We start from the raw sequence: 24,118 nt of genomic DNA on the forward strand, positions 1-24,118 counted from the left end.
GGATATAAAATATCATCACTTAATTTTATCCTTATTTGACTTAAATTGTGTCATAGTGAATGAATTTGTCAGTTATGAGCAAAGATGTGTTTTGTGAGGTCACAGTGATCTTGATCTTTGACCTCTCTCATCTAATCACTTCATCCTTGAGTCCAAATGAATGTTTGTGCCTAATCTGAAGAAGTTGCGTTCACAAGAATGAGACTGATGGAGGAACAACCTGAAAACATAATGCCTCCAGCTCTGACTGTTGCTGGGGCGGAGACAATAAAAACATGTCAATCTGACATAAGTAAAAGTGTGTAAATAAGTCTTATTAGAAGAACTTGTTCTACAGGAAAGTGCTTCAATGTGAAAGCAGCATTTTACCTGCAGCTGCTCGAGGTTGTGTCACACAGGACTGATGATAAATCAGGTGGTAATTTCTGGAATATCCCTTTGTGACTGTAGCTAGTAGTGTTGCTGCTAAAGTACACACAAACACAGATCCCTCATTATAAAACACCTAGATATTACTTATCACTATGTACTCAGCTCTTTTCCCTGTTTCAGTCTACCATGTTTAGTTAAATTGACTTGTAACTATCATTACATGAAAGTCAAAAACAAACTTTAAATATGGTGAAATTAAGGGAAAAAAAACCAAATAGTCATAAATGACTTGTGAGATGCTTTTATTAGTCGTAACAATACATACTGGCAATATTACAATACAAGAGAAGAGCTTTTACTGTCACTTCCTTCTCCTTTTCATTGCAATCAATCACCACGTTCGCCTCCAGTCACCGGACCCTTCATTGACCAGACTGAGGCCTCAGGAGTCGGGCTGGCTGTTGTTGCTGTGTGGGACTGGACTGCTCGCTGGGGTTATGAAAGCAGGTGAGGTCACGGGAGTCAGAGACAGCTCAGGGTTCTGCTGTTCAGATCAGTTATGTCCACATACAACAGGTGCTTTACTAGTCATTTACAACCTAGAAGCAAAATTAAGGGAGACGGTTATGTAACAAACCTATTCAGTACATGACTATGGGTAAAATACTGTGAACTGTCACTGGTTTTCTCTGACAGAACATCGACCTCAGACGTTTGTTTGCAACCACTAAACTCTAATCAGACATCCTTGTTTCCTGTTTGTTTCAGTGTGGTCAGTGTGTTATTTCATCAACAGTAATCCTGCAACATGTTCATGTGCGGGATAAAGGTAGTAACATTGTAGAGGAGAGGTTACTTTAATGGCCCTCTGGCTCTGAACTCACAAAAACAACATACTGAAAGGCGAAGCCAGAAAAACAGGATTTTTTTTTTTTTGTTGCATTGAAGCTGCAGAACATCACAGAGACTGATTCACACAGCGACCGAGTTTACGAGCGTTTAACAGTGGGATAGTGGTGAGGTCACGAACGTGCACAGTTACACTTCATTAGTATCAGGACATGAGAGTGTGTCAGAGTTTAACATAGTCTTTTCATGATGTCCTGTCTGTTGTACAGATCAGTGGAGGTCACTCACTGTTACTCTTATTATGATACACAGTTTTATCACATGACTACATGACAGCAGGTTTCATCTACCCAGTAGGAAGGTACCAGCCAGGAGCTCTGATAGGTTAGAGAGAGTCTACTCGACCAATGAGATTGGAGAAGGTGCAGTAAGAAGGAATAAGGTGCTTATGGGATATTAGGGCAAAATGGCACACAATGTAAACATGCTACGTCCAGAGACTGACTGTATTATATACTGTTCAACTTACTCTATAAGTTAAACCTACGCTGTGAACTAACTGGAGGAAGAGGCCTGCTTTGGGAATGTTATTGAATTAGCGTGAGGGTGGTGGAGGGCGTGGCTGGGGCGGGGCAGATCTAGCCCTCCCTCGCCGTGACCCGCGGCTCAGCCAGTGAGCTGTGGATGATGCTGCTGATGGACTCCACCCCCTCTCCCTCCAGGAATGTCCGGTGGTCTCCCTCGATGACGTGGACCGACACCCTGCCGTCACATACCTGAAGGACACAGACAGAACTTACTCAGTGTTTAAGTGGAGAGAGATTCACGGTTAAGTTTCTCACATATTTTCAACAGGCTGTGTGTGGAATACTGATACTAATAAAGAGTAAAACAGAGTATGAAAAATGAGAGTTTATGTAATATTTTCATATTTATAGACAGATCATGTGTTTTTGAAACTGTAGCTGCTCAGAAAAAAAGCGTCTGGAGAGAGGCCATCTGAGTCTCTGTGTCAGAGGCCTTTGCCTGAGTCTATAAGCTGGAGTGGGGTGATGAGGATATTACCCTCTTTGCTTCACACCTTCTGAATAGGGCCGCACAGTAAATCGTTTCAGCATCGTCATAGCAATATGAACGTGTGCAATAGTCACATGGCAGGACGAGAAATGTCAAATAAGACAACTCGACTGAACTCAAACATGTCGGCTACTATTTTTTTGCTGCTTGATACAAAAGGAAAACTGACACCGTCATTTTCTATTAGAGCAGTCTCTCTGATGCAACTTAATTTGCTCAGTTTATCCAGGCCCCGCCCCCTGCTAATCATCAACCACAATCAGAAAATGAACAAAGAGAAAAGGGTCAGTTGTATGGAATTATTTCATCTACAGAAAGGATGATTCTGTTCAAGTCATCTGGAGAACATTCCTGTAGTTTTTCAAATTGAAATATAAATCGCAGAAAAAGCCGTTTTTCCAGTACGGTGCAGCTGTACTACTGATGGATAAATCCTGCAGCATGGGGAGTGAGCTTGTTTCAGTCATGGAGTCAGGAGTGAGATGTGTGGTCATGTCAGTCTAGTGGGGATTGGTATGGTATGGTATTGTATTGTATTGGAAGCTGAGGTCTATGAACACGAGTCTCATTTCGCTCCAGCTGACGGCAAGTTCAAGTTTAAGTTCAAGCTCAGCTTTAGTGTCATTTCCACACACACACATAATAACACAGTGTAACACAGACATTAAGGACGTGACAAACTAAATACTGTGAATTAAACATGAACATAACAAACACAAACAGCTGTACCATTGTGAGCAGTCCGACAAGGCCAAAAAAAAAAAAGTGTTTTGTGAGGTTTGACCTTTGACCTTGTGCAGATGTGTGCCAGTGCACTTATATGTTACCTCGCTGAGCTTGTAGTCAGCTCCCAGGTTCTGTTCGTATTCGCTGCTGGTTTTGGCGCGCAGTAGCGTCACGTTGCCGTGGTATTTTGTCGCAGGCACGTAGCCGTCGGCGGCCTTTAGTTTGTAGTAGAAAGTTGTGGCAGCAAAGTGCAGCGAGTCTCGGCTGATGTTCTTGTGGCTGGAGGTGATCAGGTCCACCGCCACGTTGACGCGGGCCTCCAGGTCGGACAGCGGGAGCAGAGTCTCCAGAAGCTGCAGAGGAAGAGCAGTGGAGGAATTTACCGGTTGAAGCAACATATAGTGACAGAGAACACCAGAGAAGAAGAACACACCCACACAGAACCTTCTAGTTGTGGCTGAAAAAGTAAACATTAAACACGCAGCACAGAGGGCATTCAACTGTTGTATCATCATCTCAGTGCTCATTAGGATTCAGACAGACTCCTTCTGCACGGTCGAGACACTCAATCAACAAATCTCTTAATCTCATGTGTGGAAGTGACATCACGTTGTCTTGAGGTGTGGCGTAAGGAAGTTCACCTTCTCCATTCTTGTTGGACATCAAGACTCATAACTTCAGCTAAAACCTAATTATATAGACAGTCTATATAATATTCAGTTTGGGATGTTTTACACGCCACATGATGCACTGATAAAGCAGCGAGAGGCGTTTAAGGCTTCACTGACTACTCACCTTGTTGTACTCGATGCCAGTGAACTGCTGGATGAAGGCACACAAGGCTTCAGTTTCAGCCTCAGACTCTTTCCCTGGTGTCAGCTTGGCTCTGTAGCTCTGGAAACCACGAACACTCGTTAATAATCAACCTTTAATTACTTTAAACCTCAAGTGTGTCCCCAAACCACATCATTAAAAGCACGCATCAGATTGTTCATACACACGTCAGGCTGTTCAAAACCATCTAATGCAATGACGTGTGAAATACAGAAATCAATCTTGTGTCTTCACTGACTGTTGTGAGTATGTTTCCTCTCACCTGTGTGTACGCCGCCACGTAGGAATGTGATCCATCAAACAGGAAGAGGTACTCCACAGACCGGTCCTGGGTCTGCAGCTGAGAGCACATTTCAAACGCCACACAGGCACCGAAGGAGTAGCCGGCGATTCGGTACGGCCCGTCTGGCTGAACCTGCCTGATGCAGGTCACATAGTACGCCGCCAGGGACTGGATGCTGTCCAGAGGAGCGGCTGGGGAGAGGAGGGGGGGGATAGAATCGGATGAGCCTGGTTGGCCACAGTATAATCAGTCCATTGTAAAAATGCCTGTGTATTGAATACCTTTCGTGCACTGCAGGCCGTAGCAAGGCACGCTGAGCTTGGAGGCGAGCGTCTTAAAGGCGGCGATGGAACCCTCGATGGGATGGATGAGGAACAGTGGCCTCTCCTGGCTCTGGACCTTGTTGAGTGGCGTCACTGTGGGGCCGTTGGGGTTGACTAACAGCTGGGTCAGATCTGAGTCCAACAGAGCGCGGACGCCGTCCTTCTTCGCTGTGGCGTGGTGAGATTCTGGACGGGAGGAAGCAGCAAAGACAAAGTTTGTATTCTTTCTGTCTGAAGTGCAGCTGCAGGTTTTAGAGAACACGGTTATTCTTCAGCTCTTAATAATACCATTCGATCCTCCTGGCTTGCTATTGGCCAGCTCTCGCAGCTTGTTGATGGTGAGTTGGCGGATCTCCCTCATGGCCATGACGATGTCGTAGTCGCGCTCAAGAGTCTGGCGAACCTCCACACCCATCAAGGAGTCCAGGCCCAGGTCAGCCAATGAGGCGTCTGCGTTCAGGCTGTTCACGTCCCGCACACCTGAGGGGGAGGAAAGAAAGAAAAAGAAGCAGATAAGAAAACATGTTTCTCTTCTGTCAGACAAAGAATGATGCAAAATAAATATAACATTGAGTACATTTGTTATATCGTCCACCCCTGGTGGGAGCTATTGTGTAGCCCAGTTCTTACCCAGAATGTGAGCCACAGCATCCACCAGGTCCCTCTGACTTCCTGCCTCGCTCTTCACCACCGTCCTCTCCGCCAGCACAAAGCTCGACATCACCGGCTGCCGCTGGCACAGGAAGAGGTCCAGCACCTCCATGCAGGAGGCGATTCTCTGTGGCAGGGTGCCGCCGATCACTGTGTCGTTGCCACCCATCGTCTCCAGCACCACGCCCACATCGCCAATGGCGCCCCACTGCACCGCCAGTCCGGGCAGGCCGTCGTGGCGGCGCTTTTCGCACACGCGCTCCATGGACGAGTTGGCGTAACCGTAGTTACTCTGGCCGGCGTTGCCACGCCCACAGCTGACCGAGGAGAAGGCCACAAAGTACTTGAGCTCTGGACACAGTTTTCTTGTCACCCTGTGGAGGGAACAGAGGTGAGTGCATCAAGATCCAGAGAGAAGCAAACAGCAGCGACAGAAGGATAACTGAGCGTGCTCCTTACCTGTCCAGGTTCATGGTGCCGTCATATTTAGGTTTGTTAACATCAACGAAGTGCTGAGGCGTCAGATTCTCCAACATGCCGTCTTTCAACACCTGAGAATGACAAATCCAACATGTTCATGAGTTTAGATCAACGTGGGATCACTGGGGATTTAAAACGAGAAGCAGTAACACCACAGAGATCAGTCCTAACAGGGAGGTCATAAACTAAAAACCAAATCATTCTATAAATGTGATTTAAATCATGAATGTGAACAAACTGCATGAAGAAATAATTATGTAATAAATATAAAAAACTGTGTTTATATACATATTTTATGTAAACAAGACTAAGAGTCTTGATGCTAATGTCAGTCTACTAACAATGCTCACAATGCTAATGCTAACTAGTTTACCATATACAGAACAGCTGAGGCTGATGGGAATAATATTAGATTTGCAGGTGTTAAATATTGGACAACCACAAGTTTAACCCGATGATGACAGTAATATAAAAAATTAAAATGTAATATAACATTATAATGTCTGAACCAGATGTTACTTAAAGCCAAAAAATGTCAAGTTCATGGTGGCACTAGAGTCACACAAAACATTTCATGGCGATTCATCCAACAGTGTCTGAGATATTTGAGTCAGGTGACAGACCGACCAGTGGCTTATTTCCATATAAAGTTAGCTTTGTATTTCTATTTCAATCTGGGTGAATACTGGATCTGTCTCTTAACTATTAACCATTTTAACCATTTAGTTTTCACTCGTGCAGAGGAACCTTCCATTTTTCACCTCACTCTCTTCTAGAAATCGATAAATTGATCAAAGTTGCAACATGAAGCAAAACATATCAGTAGAGTTTAGCTATGAGCTAACTAGCAGCTGGGCAACAGTTAATCTTCATTCATGATGGCAAGAAAAAGATTGTACATAGTTTAGTAGACAGTATTTTCTACAGTTTATGATGTCGGAGTTACATGCTACTGGTGACCTGAAAAGTAGGCTGAGTTAAAGGGGAGTGATGATGAGGTAGCTCGGTGCGTTACCATGGCGAGGTGGAAGACGCCACCCACTGGGCCCAGCGCTCCAGCCTCAGCGATGAGTCGCTCCGTTCCCTCCAGCGTGCTGACATCACTGGTTGACACGAGCACCTCCACGTCTTGACTCTGCCATTCACGCACTCGCTTCGCCTGGTATCCTAGCAACAGGTACAAAGTGAACTGTGAGTAAACACTAGTTACAGCAGAACGCGGTACAGGTGATAACAACAAGCGGCAGTTTGAGCAGCATTACCGTTCCTGATGCCCGATCTGGACGTCAGCACCAGTTTGTGGGCTCCTCTCTCCATCAGCCACTGAGCGAGCTCCAGACCGAAGCCCCCCAGGCCACCTGTGATGATGTAAGAGTGGGAGGGGACGCAGAAGGTGCGACAGATAGCCGGAACAGGGGAAGCTGCTTGGACTGCTGCACCTTTCTCCTCATGACAGACCTGTAGAGAGAAGAACCAGTGAGAGAACGTTTCACCTGAAACATCTGGATCCTTCAGGTTTATCCACTTTTCATTTCACTTTGTTTTTATTTATGTTCTTTCTAATACATCATGACAGGTTGCTCCATTATGAGCAACTCACAGTCTCCTCACAATGATATGAAAGGCTGAAGGTCAGAGGTGAAACTCACCTGCAGGAGAACCTTGCCAATGTGCTTGCCCTGAGCCATGTATCTGAATGCTTCCTCCACCCGGTCTCTCTCAAACACAGTGGTCTTCAGAGGCTTAACTACACCTCCCACAATGCCTTCCTTCAGCAGCAGGGACACTTCCTCCCACTCGCGGTTACCCTCCTCGAAGAGAGCGTCCAGCAGGATGCCGTGGAACGCCACGTTCTTCAGGAAAAGAGCCATGCCTGCAGAGATCACAACAACGTTAAGTCGACGATTCAAGTCATGAATTCAGAGAAAATCTGGAGTCAGCTGTGTCACTGCACATTTCTACAGTCTGTAGTCTGAACCACAAAAGTAACTGTGATGGATGTAGAGAAGCTTCATGGAAAGGAAGGCAACAACATGTAAATATTATCACTCTTTTACCAGATTAGAAATTGAAGTAGCAGAAATATTTCTACTGTTCCCTGCTCTGTCTATCTCAGGCAGCTAATTGGCATCTGGAGATACAGGCGGAATATATTTATAGTTTGACCGATTCTTATTCTTCACATGTTTAAATGAACATGTAGTTACTTACTTTAAATCTATTTTGAAATGAATGGAGTGACTGTTACTGTGAGTGTGAGTGTGTCATCACTGACCCAGTGGAGAGTTGTTGGACAGGTCGTATTTGCCGATCTCCAGGAATCGTCCGTGTCGGGCGAGGCAGCGGATACTGGCCTGCAGCTTCTCCTCAGCCAGAGAGTTCAGCACCACGTCCACACCTGAAACACACACAACACAGCACATGCTCAAAAAGTCGCCCCACTGCAGCGGTGCTGTAATCTCAAAGTGTAATTGCTTGCTTCTTAGTAAGCTCAAAAAAACTGCAAAGCTGTCTTGCATGTATTTATGTATGCTGTATCTTGTATGCTAATCTGTGTACTGTGGAAATGTCAATTAAACTAAACTAGACTTTTGATCATCAGCTCTTATTTTTTGTAATGTAATTTCACTACTTTCCAAAATATGTTTATTTCTGGAGCCTCAAATCCTTTAGTTTTTTCAGGAAACATCAACTTGGAATAAAAAAATAACACAATACAACACTACACTGAGTGTGTGTATTGCATGTTTGTATTGTTGACTGACCTTTGCCCTGTGTGTGGAGCAGGATGTGCTGTTCGAACGTGGTGTCTCTGGAGTTGGCGAAGGATTTTGCTGAGAGCTGAGGGAACCTCTCCTGCAGGTAGGCCCGCTTCTCTGAGGAGCCTGTGATCCCACACACAAACAGGGTTCAACATTCCACTATTAGAATTATGACTTATTAACTCATAATACACCAGGTCTCACAATTATTACACTTTATCATACTTATAATTAATATCTTATGATTTTATTTAATGAAAAAAGTGCTTGAGTTTGGTGCAATTTTTTTGAAGTGGAAGACATGGGCTGTATAATATGTGTGTGTGTGTATGTGTGTGTGTATATATATATATATATATATACATACACACACACACACACACACACACACATATGTACATACATATATATATATATAATATATATATATATATATATATACATACACACACACACACACACACACACACACACATACATATGTACATATATATATATATATATATATATAATATATTTTTATCGTGTAAAACAAATAACAACAGAGAATGATTGATCATATCGGAGCTAATATTCTGTCACTATGTCTCTGCTAGTGTGAGTGAGTGTTAAGCACTGACCGACTGTAGTGAAGACTTTGCACTTCTTGCTGAGTGCTATGGCGATGGCGGCCTGGCCGACACCCCCCGACCCCGAGTGTATGAGAACAGACTCTCCGTTGCGCAGCCTGCCCCGCACCACCAGAGAGTAGTACGCTGTAGCGTAGACCACGGGCACCGATGCAGCCTGCTCCAGTGTCCTGCACACACACACACACACACACACACACACACACACACACACACACACACACACATTAGGAGTGTAATTTACCATTTTAGAGTATAAGGTAATTCCCCATCCAGAGACCTTGAGAGGACAGAGAACAGAGAACCTTGTTTGCATCATGATCCTCAACATACACTCCAGCTTTCAACAATAATCTAATGACATTTCTGTTGTTGGATGTTTAAACAGCAGCAGCACCCATATGCACTATTATAACTACAGTTTATCTTCTAAATGCATGCTGTCACACCAGTTCCTTATACAAGATGCATTAAAAGGTGTTTTACTGTTGAACTGTTGCTGATATGTGACATTTGAGATGCTGTGTGTCATGAATAATTTGTTGTTCCTGCATCCTCATGACTCCAGCTGAGATAAGATGCAAGGAAGAGATGGAAGCACGGAGTCATGCTGACTGAACTGAAACCCTTACCCCAACCCTAAAACAGCACACACACACACACACACACACAGCATATTATAAACTATGACACTGACCAGCTGGAGGGAACGTCCCACAGGAAGCGTTTGTCAGCGTTCACACTTGTTGCCAGGCCTTGAGCAGGTAGCAGCCCCATCACACGTCGACCGCTGGGGTCACGACCGGAAAACTCCATACCCAACATGCACTGCTGCAGAGCTAGGTCCCCTGCACCATTCACAACGAACAGGAGGAGTTAAGCGATTGTTTTTCTATTTCTGTGTTCTCTGCTATAACAACGGGCTCTTACACACACCTGGAATAGCGTCCGGTGGCAGTTTGCCGGTGGCGAGCATTATGTCTCTGAAGTTGAGCGAGCTGTAGTAGACGCGACACTGCTGCACGTTGGGGTTGCTGGTCACAGAGTGGGAGGGCGGGGAGGCGATCCATCGCAGAGAGGACAGGTCACCTCGAGTCAACACATTGACGTAGGCTCGCTCTGTCAACTCTTCATTCAGATCTGGAACAAAACAGAAACACACACAAGTGCGTCAGAGGAAGTGAAGGCCACGGGCACATCAATCATTCTGAAAGGAAAACAAGTTAAACATGTTAAACTGACCAGGATAAATTAAGTTATAATATATTAAATAATTAAGAGTTTTCTGTTGGTTAATTATAGTTTCGGTTTCATGGTTCCCAATACATGTGCTTCCTAAAATCAGTGACACTAGTGTTATTTGAGGTATAAGTGATGCTGCCATAAACAGCAATTCAAAGTTTTATTTGTCACATGCAAAGGTACAATGTACAGTAAGCAAAGTAGTGAAATGAGGGTCAGACTCTGCAGCAGAGCAGACTGAGCAAAACTGGAAAAAATCAAATCAAATATTTTGGTACCGCGGGTGATGAGCTGGTGTCTGAAGACGCCCCAACGTCCATCTCTGAACACGTTCATAACCAGATCCCCCTCCAGCGCTGACTGCATGGACTTATGGGTCGGCTGGAGGCTCGGTGCTTCTGAAGACTCGTTTAGATTAGACACAAACGCACAGCTGGTGGCGAGGAAGGAGAAGACCGGGAAATGTCATTAAAAAAGGGACCATGACTTTGACCAATGCAGGGATAATATAAAGGATAAATGTCTACAAAAAACAGCAGGTGCTAGTAAGTAACTACACTGCTCATTGTAGGAGGCAAAGTTAACTTAACTGCACTACTTCACATTACAATTTGGTATTAGATTCATTTTTTCACATTACAATTACAGTATATTGTAGGCCAAGATTCTGGTGCCGTGACAACACCAGTACAGGAGTATGTGTTGTAGAGGATGTGTCCTACCGTATTCTGTTGCCGCCTGGTTCCTGCCGTAGACAGTTGACCATTCCCACAATGCCACAGTTGGCCTGAGAGGCAGTCAACCACAGTGGAGAGTCTGATGTCTCCGCCATCGTCGCCTGCCAGACATATCTACAGTTACTCACAGTTCTGACCGACTAGTTCTGACACTGTTGGACATTTCAAAAGCCAGACACACACAGAAGGATATGGAACCCACCTTGAGTGTGTCCACCCACTTGTAGTCGCTGCTGTCCACAGGAAGGAAAACAGGCTCTTTGCCGGGGACCGACAGCGACAAAGAAAGAGGACCGAGCCGTAAAAAGACTTCCTGACAGCCACCAGGCTGAGGGAGGCGTCAGAGAACACCTTCTCCCACTCCGCCTATCGAGAAGAGGGAGACAATATCAGTTAAACATCAGCTGTTACTGATCAGCTCACTTCACTGAAAATAAGAAATAATTTCTTTGAGCTTTCAGCTTCAGGGGTGTGAAAATCTACACAGACTGACAAAATGATGCTTCTATCAAACAGAGGAACTATTTTTATTCTGAGATGGTCCATCTCTGAGGTGTCTATGAGATGCACAGAGAGGATTAAGAGGGATTAGAAGGGTGAACGATCATGAAATGATTAGAACAGGCCACTGACCTGTGTGAGGAGTCCCTGCTGGCTGCTGCTCTGAGCGGTGCTGGAGAGGAAGGCAACTGTTTCCCCAAGAGTCTCTCCCTTCAGTAGGGTGTGGAGGAGAACAAACCCTCCTTGCTTGGCTCCAGAAGACAGATTCTCCACCAGCAGTCTGGCGTCCATCCTTAGAGGGCCCCAGGCGTGGTTACACACCACTAGGTCTGCTCCACTAGGAGCCGGGCCCGTCAGGGGATCCCACTGAGCTTGAGTGACTCCCAGTTCCTCCAGGGTGGCTTGGTGGGGTGTCAGAAGATCCAGGTTGGTCGCCGTGGCAGTGTAGTCCACATGCAGCATGGGCTGGATGTTGAGGAGGGGCACCACGCGAGAGAAGAGCTGGCCGTCGTTGGAGAAAGCCTGGCAGGGATCAGAGAGGTGAAGAGGGTTGAAGACTGAATGTATCTGCATCTGGATGAAATTTATCTGATTGTTTTCTGTTAGGTTTTTATGTAGTTCTCAGTCTTACCTCCAGGACTTTGATCTTGCCAGGCATGCTGTTCTCCATGGTGGTGTCCAGGCAGTGTCTGAGGGCGGGGTGGTCGAGCAGGCCCTGCAGCAGGCTGTCCTGCAGCAGACACGCCCGCTCCTTCTCTACCGTCTGCTCCAGCTCAGAGTGAAGATTCCCGTTCAGCTCCAGGCTGCAGAGCAGGGCCAGCAGCCGCACCAGGCCGGGCTGAGAGGGCTCAGGGCTGGGAACAGGGCTGTCTGCTTCCCCTTGTAGCCCGGGGATGGAGAGCTTGACTCCGTGAGGGGCCAACTTTCGCTGCAGTCTGTGGATTAAACCTAGATGGAGAGAGTGGGATGAAGTGTAAGAAGGATATGTTGATGCAGATGATGCAAAAAAGAAACATTTTGTTTTGTTTTTAGGATTTGATTAAATGCATTAGAAATCATGTTTGACTTGCTTCACAGAACTCAGGTTTTCAATATAAAAAAACACTAAGACTAAAAACAATAAGCCAACAAGTGTTAGTGACAAAAAAGCCAATAACAAGAATAACAAACACAATTCAGCTAAAGATCATCTTCTTTTGTTGACCGTATATAGAGAAATAATCAAGAAAACTATCTTTGACTATTCATTTTAATACTATCATCATTAGATTCTTCCTTTAAACACTAATGGCTACTTTGGTGTTTGTTGCTGCATAAAACATTTACGATTTACAGACACTATGTGCTGATGATCAGAACAAAGATTTAACATTAGGTTGTTTAGGACCCCCTGGTGCTTTGGGCTGGTGATGACTTTGTGAGGTAAATCTGGTGGTGCACTTCAGAGTTTATGAATAATGAGAAACCTTTTTAAACTCATACTCTCTGTATCAACTTTGGTAAAAAAATATTACAACACTTAGGAGAAACCATTGCCCACTTACACCTCAAACCAGAAGCCGTACAACCAGAGCTGCACGATACTGGGAATAACTGACATTGCAATATTTTTTTTCTGCCATATATATTACAATATGAAAAACATACAGGTGGCTTGAATACCTGTTTTGGAAAATAAGTTTTCTTGTGTGGAGCAACAGAAAAGTATCATCATGTGTTGGAATTAATTTGCTTTATTTGACACGTTCTGCGACTGTGGTGCCTGCTCACAATGCTGAGACAATATATTGTGCAGCCCTACTTCCAACTATGAACACTACTGTGGAACACTACATAAACACCTTAGTGAATTATAAGATTACTTTAATTTGAACTAAATATTAAAGAGTGAAAGCTGTGGATTAAATCTTCCTTTTAAAGCTGTAAGGCGAAGGGATGAGAGCGATGCAGCGACAGAGACGACAGGCGGTTCATTTGTTCACCTTTGCAGAGTCTCAGCTGCTCTGCAAGTTTCCCGTTGGCTGTCAGGCACTCTGTCTCCACGTAGGGAACAAACACAAACTCTTCCAGGGTGGGGGGGCTCTGCTGCTGCTGCCGACGCGGGGCCACAGTGGCGTGCAGACCGCAGATCTGGACTCCACCGGCAATAATGTTGTCAAGGCAACGGTTTACGTGGACACCCGCAGCTAAGGAAATGAGAGAAATTTTGAATGTGAGGTTTAATACTTTCTGAAGGTAAACATGTTACATATACACACACACACACACACACACACACACACACACACACCTTGCTTTCCATCAGTGTACTCGCAGATCTTCTCCTTATGGACGGTTGGATCAACACACACTGAGCGGATTCTGGTGGGCAAACGCAGACTACGACCTGACAGCCCGACCACGATCATTTGCAGCATGGTGTCCAGGAAGGTCACCCAGTTTCCGGTCCACTGCAGCTTCCCGCTGTCTCCTGGAAACAGCACATCACATGACAGCGGCCGATAAGCAAAAACACTGTACAGCAACAGATCACTAGTTAGAGCTGGACGCTGGGATATAGTGACAAATATTATATAGATATATACCACTGTCTTTAACAAAAAACTTCAAAAGAAACCACGTCGCTGTTACCTGCGTTGTTGGATTCTAAGATTCCTTGGAAGGTCTTGCCGTAGTCGTAGCCGCGCAGGCGCAGCTCTTTGTAGATATCATGTGCCGTCAGCTTCATTTTGGGGTCACTGTTGTCGTCGGCAACTCGCTGACTTATCTGAATGCGGAATGAGTCGAGGGCTGCGTCCTCCAGAAGGCTCACCTTACCTGAGAATCACATGTGAACATTTAAATTTTCTCTGTTGGTGTTGTCTTTGCTCTAACTTGCTGCCTGTTCTGTTTCATTGTGGAAATATGAATCAGTTTAACCTCAATTCACATTTCGACACCTCTGCTGAGAGGACTTTTTGTTACGAGGTATAAAGTAATAAGAAAACAGAGCCAGAGAGACATCCTGTGTGTGTGTGTGTGTGTGTGTGTGTGTGTGTGTGTGTGTGTGTGTGTGTGTGTGTGTGTGTGTGTGTGTGTGTATCTCGACAGAAGCAGCCATGTTTGGAGCAACCCTTTGTACAGCTTTCATTCTTGTTCTACAAAATATAATTTATATCCTGGGGAGTTTTTTCCTTGACGGTTGACAGTGGATGTCTGGCCGCGTTCAAAAACTTTACAGATAGAAAAAGTACTTACCGCTGACGGCCAGGTTTCCGTTCTCTGAAACCTCAAACCTGCTGGTGGCAGGCATGAGACGCACCTCCAACTGCACGGAGCCTGAGAGCACCAGAGAGGTGAAGAGAAAAGACAGAGAGGCAAAAACAGATGAGGATTGAGCAGGATGTCAAACAGTTCACCAGTCCATCACCATCAAAGATGCTGCTCTTCTCTCACCGGTCTTTGGTAGGATGGTAGCTCTGTGGATGGTCACGTCCTCAAAAGTTACAGGGGTGTTATCCATGACGGCTCCCAGACTTCTCAGAAAGGTACGCCAGGCCAGCACCAGGTAACCCGTTGCCGGATAGAGGACGCGCCCATCAATGCAGTGTCCAATCAGGTAATAGTCTGGAGACTCTGGGTTTATCTCTGATTTGGATACAGACCAAGTGGTCAAAAGAATTAAATAAAATGCAAAAAAGACAGATACAGAGTTGAGCTGCTTTTTGATCCAGATGTGTATTTCTTACCGATGTTATAGACGGCGGCAGAATTGGATCCTCCTGAACCAGAGGAGAAATCCTCAACCTTGGGGACATCCCAGGTCTGAGCATGGTCCCAGTTCACCAAGGGGGAGATCAAAGGGGTCCCAACCGGCACAGGGTACTTCACGACCGGGCAGAGGTTGTTACTCTTCACATTGACGCTAAAGAGGTGTATCAAAAGGATTCCAATATAAGTGATCGGAGAATGTTTACGAGATCTTACACCCAGACCCACACATCCACTGAATGCAGACAGAGTGAGGCATTCACTGACCTGTTCATGTAGATTTTGCCAATGTTTGTGAGGAAGAACTCCAGGTTGTTGGCATGGCCTCTCTTCATCAAGGGGAGGATGGAACATGTGTGCTTGAGGCTGCGCTTCAGGATGGCCTGTGCAGAAAACACGGATGAAAAATCTGAAGTTCATAATAAATTTGCTCTCACACTTTTTTAAACCATAGAACATCTTAACACGACTTTTCTTTCATGGCAGCACAGACTCAATCTTAATAGCTGCTGTTGAGTTTAAACAGGCAGGAATTCCAACTGCTATCTAACTGTGGCCTTTCCTACTGGACACTGTCCCAGCCATGAAATGCTCAGAGCTCACCTGGCTCCAGCCACAAATTCAAGTAAATGAGTGAATGAGAGACAGTTTGTCTGCTTCATTAAAGCTATATGACAACAGAAATGATCGACTCTCCAAGCCGCCAGCAAAAGTCTCAAACGATGATGATACCGTGGGTAAATGTGTCAAGAAGAGCACACACTGCCCACATTGTGTCATCTGAAGCCTGTTCACACCTGACAGATTATAGAAACCGTCAGAGTATAGTAGCCAGGATGTACTGAACGCTCAGACTGCTGCTCTTCATGAGTGTTGATGTTTGTTGTGTGTGAACAACCTGCTGAACGTACCTGCAGCAGAGCGTGAGGCGCTATCTCCACCACCACAGCGTTTTCGGGAACCAGACTGAGGCCCTCCTGGAACAGCACGGGGCTCACCAGGTTGTTTACGTGGTAGTCGGCCGAGCTGTACAGAGCCAGAGGAGAGTCCCAGTCAGACTGAGGGATGCTGGTGCTCACCCAGCGGGACGAACGCTGCCGCGGCTCCTTGATCACCTGCAATAAAACCACACTTTATATTATTTGTTAAATTCTCAAACATACAAACATTATAATCTGACATGCCTATGAGCCTGGTATAATAATGGTTTAAGATATAAAGCAGCCAAACTTTCATCAGGATACAAAACTCTGGACGCTAATTATTATTTATCAATGAACAATAAATGAGCCAATAAAATGTATGACATAGATAAGATACCAAAAATTGCATGAAATACTGCACTTCATACATTGCTACACCAAACAGTGGTGGGAATGTGTTCCCCAGCCTACCCTGCAGTGTTCACAGCTTCACTGCTGCGTGCTGCTGAAACACAGCAGAGCTACGTACCTTCTTCAAAGCGGCCAGCAGGGTGGGAGCGATGGAGGCCATGTAGTAGGAATGGAAAGCAACGCCAGCGCTGCGCACCTCTTTCGCAAACACTCCCTGCTCCTTCAGCTCCGACACAAATTTAGTGATCGCATCCTGATGAAACACACAACACATCTGTCAGGATACATCATCCTGCACCTGGGACCTAAATCACTACCAGCCAATGTAACCATGCTTACATTAGGTAACACAGTTGCTATCATGTTTGTACAACCTGACATTGTTTGTATATTGTTTAAAGCATATCCTGAAAGCATGTTTCGTGTTGTTACTGCTATGTTAGATAACAACTAGCTGTTGGCCAACTACTATGTTGTTCTTCCACCTTCATTTCTTGTCTTCTGTCAGAAAAAAGTTCATATTTTAATCTAAAAGAGAGGGTCTTGTAATTTGCTGACTAGATTAGACACTGATTATCTATTTGCAAAATAGCACTTCCCCACTGTAGTACTCAGCAAAAAGCACCGGCAACCTTTACAGTCTGCTCATGAAAAGTCTTATGCACATTACAAAAAAAAACTTTTCCAACTTTGCAAAGAATACAGATTACACATTTGTCAAAATAAGCATAGTTATAAAACCATCACCAACTCCCCAGATGTGTTCATTGTTGTCCGACTGTGTAAAATTCATGTTCTCTATGTTAATGTCTCTGCAAAAGACAAAGGCTGAGAGAATGTCAGACCTGAGGACCGGAGATGGTGACGGTGTCCTCGGCGTTGTGGCAGGCGGGGACCACTCCCTGAGGACACTGAGCCATACACTCCTTCCAGGTCAACCCTGAACACAGACAGTGAGCCAAAAAGGTAAGACATGTGCAATACATAGCGAAATAAATGAAAACTAAATGATTCTGAGTGAAGGGAATAGGCCTGTATGATAACTCTGGACATTGTGCTTATTTCATGAAACCAGCTCCTGCAACATGGTAAAGAATCACTGCTCTCTCTCTCTCTCTCTCTTACCCACTGCAGCCATGCCTCCTGGAGGAAGGTTGGCCTCCTTGATGCAGCGGCCTCTCCAGTAGGCAGCCAGGATGGCCTCAGCATGGCTGAGGGAGCCGTCAGCGTAGCCGCAGGCCAGTTCTCCCACCGAGTGTCCCACGATGCCGTCAGGCTGCAGACCCAACTTAGTGAGCATGTCGATCTGAGCGATCTGCAACAAGGTGACACAGAACACACAGATAACTCATAGGACTTTAATTAACAAGTTCCCAAAGTCGGCACTGAACCATTAAAGAGCCTTTATGTATGCAGTATGCCCTTCCTACTGCACGGAACCTTCTGCAACTAGATTTCAACTGGATCTCTGTCTCTTATTTCAGCTCTTGGGTTGTTTCAGTTTACTATTTTCATCGTTTTTACATTGGCTTTTATATGATTTGTATCATTCATGATTTTATAATCACATTGCTGGTTAATCTGATTTTTTTTTATTATTATAAAGCCCCATTAGAACAAGACAGCACAAAGGAAAAGAATATAAATAAGATATTTGCTAATTTGGCTATTCAAATTATAATTAGCAAACTCCAGCACATGCTGTAAGCCTCCAATGGCTCCAACTACCAATTCAATCCAATTATCTCACCAACAACTAGATATCAGTGCGTCCTGTAAGAGTATACAGCATAATCCATGTAATGAGAGCTGAAAAAATACTGACTGTGTTTCTGCTCTAGTTTTGTTACTATAATAATGTATTCCCTAGTATCTTACCCTTTTCTTAACCATCACAACTGAGCCCTTCAAACAGACATTTAACCTTTGGAGTGTCCAATATTTTAGTCCCAACAAAGCTGTTGGACCCCAAAGTAAAGTGAACACACACACTATCAGTGCTCCTATTAGACTGGAATTGCAATTGGAAAATCAACAACATACATTTGTCTTCAACATCAATAAATATCACAAACAATGCAAACTCTGATACTCTCTGATGGTCCAGGGGCCGTCTGAGCAGAGCTGAGACTTTGGGGCCCTGAAACTAGATTAACTGAGTTCCTGAGGGGCTCCCTGGGCCCTTGGAAAGTTCCAGTGGCAGAAAGTGGCAAATAGTTGTTGCTCTTTTGTAAACACAGATATAACCTGCATATTATGAAGCTGCAAACATAGACATGTTTGGGTTCAGCGTGTCCCTCACTAACTGTTCGTTACCGGCACCATAGCAGCAGAACATAAATGCAAGCAAATTAATTCAAGACATGACAATACATGATTTTTGTTGTCAACTTATTGTATCAGGATGATGTATCATCTATGGGATGTAGTGGGAAAACTACATAAAAACAGCTAAATACAAGTCAAAATATTTACAGCAGTACTGCCCTCAGTTAGCATGCGCCACGGTTTCCACATTCCACATTACGATTTCACTCTACCTGTATGGCAGCGAGTCCGACAAAGGCGTGAACGGTGTCTTCAAACGTGGTTTCGTCAGCCTCCATCAGCAGTCGAGACACGACCAGGCCGGTGTCCTTCAGCGCCGTGTCTGACCGCAGGATGGACTCTCTGAAGTCTTGCAGCTGCATGAGACTGCGGCCCATTCCTGCCCACTGTGTCCCCATACCTGCCGATACCGTACACAGCCACACACCTTAACCCAGCAGTACAGCACTTACAGAAGAGACCTATCTGTGTTCAACTACTGTGGATCTTCATTCTTTCTGTTTGAAAGCCACCAATAACAAATAATTTGTATCAATGTTCAACTTTTAAAATTGAACATGCCAAAAAATATTGACAAATATAATACTGATAAATTAGAGTGTTTCCAGAGGCATATACCATCATTTCTTCTTTCCATGCAGATCATTTTGGTTTGCTAAATCATTAGCAACAGAAACAGTGTCGGAATTCTCTGAATAATCTACAAACTGAACTGGGAACTGTTTTTTGGGGAATTCTTTCTACTTAAAAACCTACAAAAGCTCCTTAGATAATAAAAAAAGGAGCTGGCAGATCTGTATATCACTCAAAATCTGAAATTTAATTTGCTTGATGACTCACCTGAACAGACGTACCAGAGCGGCCTGGCAGAGGCCTGGGCCTGCTGCACTTCCATGATGTCACTCTGAGAGCCAATCAGAGCGTAGCCTCTGTAGGGCATGCTGGCAGTGGGAACTCCTGAGACCTCGTTGAGCAGAGACAGAAAGCTGTCGTTGGTGGCGTGTTCCTTCCCCTTCTGGAGCATGGCGTTCACTGCAGCCTCTGTGCGGCCGCAGGCCTGAAGCAACCTGGGAAGCGTCCTGGGCGGCGCGGTTGCGTCAGCTGGTTTCTCATTCGGACGAAGAATCACGTGAACGTTTGAACCGCCAAATCCAAATGAGTTGATGCCTACTATGCCTCCTCGGATAGGGATGGGCCGGTCGACGACTTGAACCCGGCCGTCGGTGAGGGCGGGAATGTCAGGATTGGGGCTGTTGAAGTGCAGGTTGGGAGCCCAGACTCCTCGCTCCAGAGAAAGCAACACCTGTATGAGGGATTTCAAACAACCATTAAAACAAAAACAAAGACAAGATGAGAAGCAGAATTTCATTATGGCTGAAATATTTAAAGAATCTCATTATCAAGTCCTTTGTACGTTGTATGAAGGAGGGGGAGGGGCGACAGGCTGAGTGGAGCTCAAGTGTTAAACACAAGGGCTGGAACAGATTCTATGAATTGTCTATGAATCTTATAAAACCTACATAAGACGTATGTTGCAGATGCAGATGTGCAAACAAGACATATGTCAAAGGAGTGAAAGACAACTAAGGGGGTTTTGAGGAAAATAGTTGCTGTGTAGAGGTGCCTGAGGGGGGGGAGCTTCAGGGTTACGTACACAGATCTACTGTTGAAGTTGTCTGAAAATATCAATAAATATCAAGCTGCAAAAGGCGAAAAGAAAGGAAAGGAAAAAGGATGTGGCTGTTTTGAATCTTTGAATTCTCACCTTTGACAGGGCAGCCAGACCAGAGGCCGGTTCTGGATGGCCCATGTTGGATTTGGTGGAGCCGATAAGCAGAGGCTCTCGCTTTGATTTACAGAACACGCTGACAATGCCATTCACCTCCTGTGGGTCCCCAACCTGCACGTAGAGAGCAGAGGTAAGACGCTCCTGCTGAGCCACATTTTCAGACTAAAAGTCATGTTTTTATGAGTGAGCTTTATGTCTTATCGATGATCTGTCTTCCGATGGGAGGATCAGCAATTCAAACAGGCTTGAAGTGTGATTATGGAGCTAGACGGTTGTGTGCGCTGACCTTTGTGCCGGTGCCGTGGGCTTCGACGTACTCCACTTGCTCAGGCGTGATATTGGCCTCCTGGTAGAGAGACTGAACCAGCCTCTGCTGCATCTCACCTGAAGGAAACGTTACACCTGAGGGAATAAGGGGAGAGAGCGTGAGGAGAAGTACATCACGCCATTACTGCTGGGAAACTGTTTCTCTACTCACACATTCACATGACAAACCTTCACAAGCTGATATTTCTGTTAGAATCTGAATTTTTTAGACTGCTGTCTCTGAGCTGTGCTCTGATACGACTTCCTGTGATGTTCAGAGAATGTGAGGAAGTCAAGATGCTATTTGAGTTTTCTCTGTTTAGTATCTCTGGCCAAGTTAATTGAAGTGAAATCACTAAAAACAGAAGAAACACAACCAGTCATGTGATTAAATAGGTTGTAAACAATCAGTTTTTCAAGATTATCTGCACTTTGTAGGTCAAAATGAAAGTGAGCACACCTGTGGAGTAATAATCCCTCACTGCACGTAACTATACTAAGTACAGTAGGTCAACAGTCTGTAAACTGTGCTGGGTGATTAATACAGACAGCTTGGGTCTGACTGCCATGTTTCTTCAGCCTTCTTTATAGTGACGTCACTGTGCTCCCAGATCTCAGCAATAGATTCAGTACAATGTTATTATAACTGATGGAGTTGATTGTCAGAGCTACAAAAATAAAACACAGTCTGTTTCTCCTTATCCAGACTGCATAAAATGTAGTGAAGTGGAAGTATGACATCCCCAAGTACAAATACCTCAAAACTGTACTTAGCTTAATACTTGAGTCAATGTACTTAGTTACATTCCACCACAACACCATTAGTCATCTCATTTGCTGTCAGAAAAATTAAAATTAAAGTTATTTACTTATTTATTATATATTTATTATTTATCATTATTTAACAATAAAAGGAAGAGAGAGAAAAAAAAATTCTCCCTTTGCTTTCTGCCGCTGGAGGGGCGTGTCTGTGTTTGACTGAAAGCAGCTGAGGGGTGTGTCTGTGTTTGACTGACAGCGGCTGAGGGGTGTGTCTGTGTTTGACTGACAGCAGCTGAGGGGTGTGTCTGTGTTTGACTGACAGCGGCTGAGGGGTGTGTCTGTGTTTGACTGACAGCAGCTGAGGGGTGTGTCTGTGTTTGACTGACAGCAGCTGAGGGGTGTGTCTGTGTTTGATTGAGCGGCTGAGGGGCGTGTCTGTTTGCTGGACAGCAGCTGGGTTTGAGAGCAGCAGCATGGGAAGACAAAAGTAAACAAACTTTGTGTTGTTATCAGTGCTATTGTGGAGTAAAGATACCAGCCAATGGACATTTTCCTCTATTTTATGACATGTTATAGACCAAACTATTAACTGATAATTGTCAGATTGACCATCACAAAGGAATCAAGGCTGCAATGATCAAATTTCTCTGAACCTGTCATGTCCTCTCACCTGACTGTCAGTGAAATCTTTATAGTGGATGCAGTGCTCATGTGTAAAAGCATCACTGTCAGTGTGCCTCCTCACCTTGCTCTTTGTATCCATCTGTGTTGTTGCCAGCGTTGACCACTGTGGCGTAGATCCTTTTAGCTGCTGATCGCTTGGTCAGCAGCACTGCCACTGCTGCCTCAGAGCGGCAGTATCCATTTCCTGGCCACAAAATGATAGGAACATTTACTTTATGTTGGTAAGCACACACACATATATGTACACAGTCCATCACCAAATGTAAATAATATATAATATGCAGTTCAATCAATATGACTCTGAGATTCTAAGCAAAGAGTGATGATGGAAAAATGAACTTGCTGATAATAAAAACACAGATACACGTTACAGGTTTGATTAAACTTTTCCTGAGAAACTGACCAAAAATGCCCTGTCTCATAATGTCAAGGAGAGTGATGAAAGATTCCTGGATCTGCCCCTTTAACCACATCTGCACCAATATTTAACTGGTTCTTCTGTCTGTCAAGTTTAGTGCAAATAGGTTCAGGACTTTTTGCATAATCCTGCTGACAAATAACTAAATAGACACTAGTGGAAACACTATAAAAAAACTATAATTCATATATTTTATATTATAAAATTATAATTTTAACCTAACTATATTAAACTGCAAAAGATAATTACATTTTCTTTGAGCCACAGATCTGAAAACAAAATCATTTCATGTCCTTAAAAGAGAAAGACAGATGCAACAAAAGTCCCCAGCCAGATTCAACCAGGGGCCATTACTGTTCATGGTTGGTGCCTTAATCCACTGAGCCATGGGAAGGCCCCATGACTGTCATTTACCTGATGAGTCGAAAGACTTGCAGGTCCCTTCAGGACTGAGCATGCCCAGTTTCATGAACTGCACTGAGGTGTTTGGCTTGAGCAGCAAGTTGACTCCCCCCACCAGAGCGGCGTCACACTGGCCTTGGCGAATGGCGTGGAAGGCGTTTTCTAAAGCCAGCAAGCTGGAGGAGCAGGCTGTGTCGATAGCGGTGCTGGGGCCTGGAGGAGGAGAGGAGGGTGGGTTAGAGCTAGAAGCCACTTTTGCAGAATATATATAACCAGGGAGAACCATGAGTAACTGAGGGCATCCAAAACGTGGAACAGTTCAAATTGAATAACTGACATTCACTTCAAACTGAAAACCATAGCTCATGCCACTGCTGAGGCGGAGCAATCCTCGAAATTCATCAATATTTCAATCTGCATCTACATCCAGATCTACTTGTGAATACACAGTGACAATCATGTTGATGTCAAAAATGATTATAGTGGCATTCTGTTACTGTACTACAAAACTGTACAAAAGGGAAGTGAAACAGACACAATAAGGGATTTGGAACTGGATTCAGATTGATCAAATGTTATCGAAGCCCATCCCTACAATGTACTGTATATCTAACATTGATTAGAACTGCACAATGTGGTGGGCGTGTACAAAACAGCCTCATTCAACTATGTTCTGTAAGACTAAAGACTTTGTCTGAAGAGGCTGAAAGTTCAACTTTGTAGTGTCTTGCACTACAAGAAAGATAAATGGCCACATGGTGGCAGCAGTAGATCCAGATGTGCAATGATGCAGAAGGCTTATTTCCAAAATGTTCATGGACAAGAACAGATTTGACGACTGATCAGGACCTCTGCTATACTGACACAGATAAATCCTTG

General features: G+C 44.6%; 1 protein-coding gene across 1 annotated transcript in view; it reads right to left on the reverse strand.

Moving 5' to 3' along the window:
• Positions 1-657: 657 nt before the first annotated feature.
• fasn (fatty acid synthase) overlaps positions 658-24,118 on the reverse strand; it is a 34,476-nt gene continuing 11,015 nt past the window's right edge. Inside the window, 39 exon segments of the mRNA XM_056366020.1 lie at positions 658-1,997; positions 3,126-3,377; positions 3,820-3,918; positions 4,121-4,332; positions 4,423-4,650; positions 4,753-4,944; positions 5,095-5,489; positions 5,575-5,666; positions 6,611-6,762; positions 6,858-7,053; positions 7,245-7,468; positions 7,871-7,993; positions 8,361-8,480; positions 8,978-9,156; positions 9,684-9,834; positions 9,923-10,126; positions 10,507-10,661; positions 10,951-11,066; positions 11,168-11,241; positions 11,244-11,331; positions 11,599-11,988; positions 12,098-12,414; positions 13,449-13,652; positions 13,757-13,936; positions 14,098-14,283; positions 14,704-14,784; positions 14,902-15,093; positions 15,195-15,370; positions 15,484-15,599; positions 16,128-16,331; positions 16,669-16,803; positions 17,396-17,490; positions 17,676-17,865; positions 19,091-19,278; positions 19,719-20,181; positions 20,644-20,778; positions 20,954-21,069; positions 22,481-22,603; positions 23,252-23,452. Coding sequence (XP_056221995.1) covers positions 1,860-1,997; positions 3,126-3,377; positions 3,820-3,918; positions 4,121-4,332; positions 4,423-4,650; positions 4,753-4,944; positions 5,095-5,489; positions 5,575-5,666; positions 6,611-6,762; positions 6,858-7,053; positions 7,245-7,468; positions 7,871-7,993; positions 8,361-8,480; positions 8,978-9,156; positions 9,684-9,834; positions 9,923-10,126; positions 10,507-10,661; positions 10,951-11,066; positions 11,168-11,241; positions 11,244-11,331; positions 11,599-11,988; positions 12,098-12,414; positions 13,449-13,652; positions 13,757-13,936; positions 14,098-14,283; positions 14,704-14,784; positions 14,902-15,093; positions 15,195-15,370; positions 15,484-15,599; positions 16,128-16,331; positions 16,669-16,803; positions 17,396-17,490; positions 17,676-17,865; positions 19,091-19,278; positions 19,719-20,181; positions 20,644-20,778; positions 20,954-21,069; positions 22,481-22,603; positions 23,252-23,452 — 7,082 coding nt within the window. The 3' untranslated portion in view covers positions 658-1,859.

The sequence above is a fragment of the Seriola aureovittata genome, chromosome 21, assembly GCF_021018895.1.
Source record: "Seriola aureovittata isolate HTS-2021-v1 ecotype China chromosome 21, ASM2101889v1, whole genome shotgun sequence".
Lineage (NCBI taxonomy): Eukaryota > Metazoa > Chordata > Actinopteri > Carangiformes > Carangidae > Seriola > Seriola aureovittata.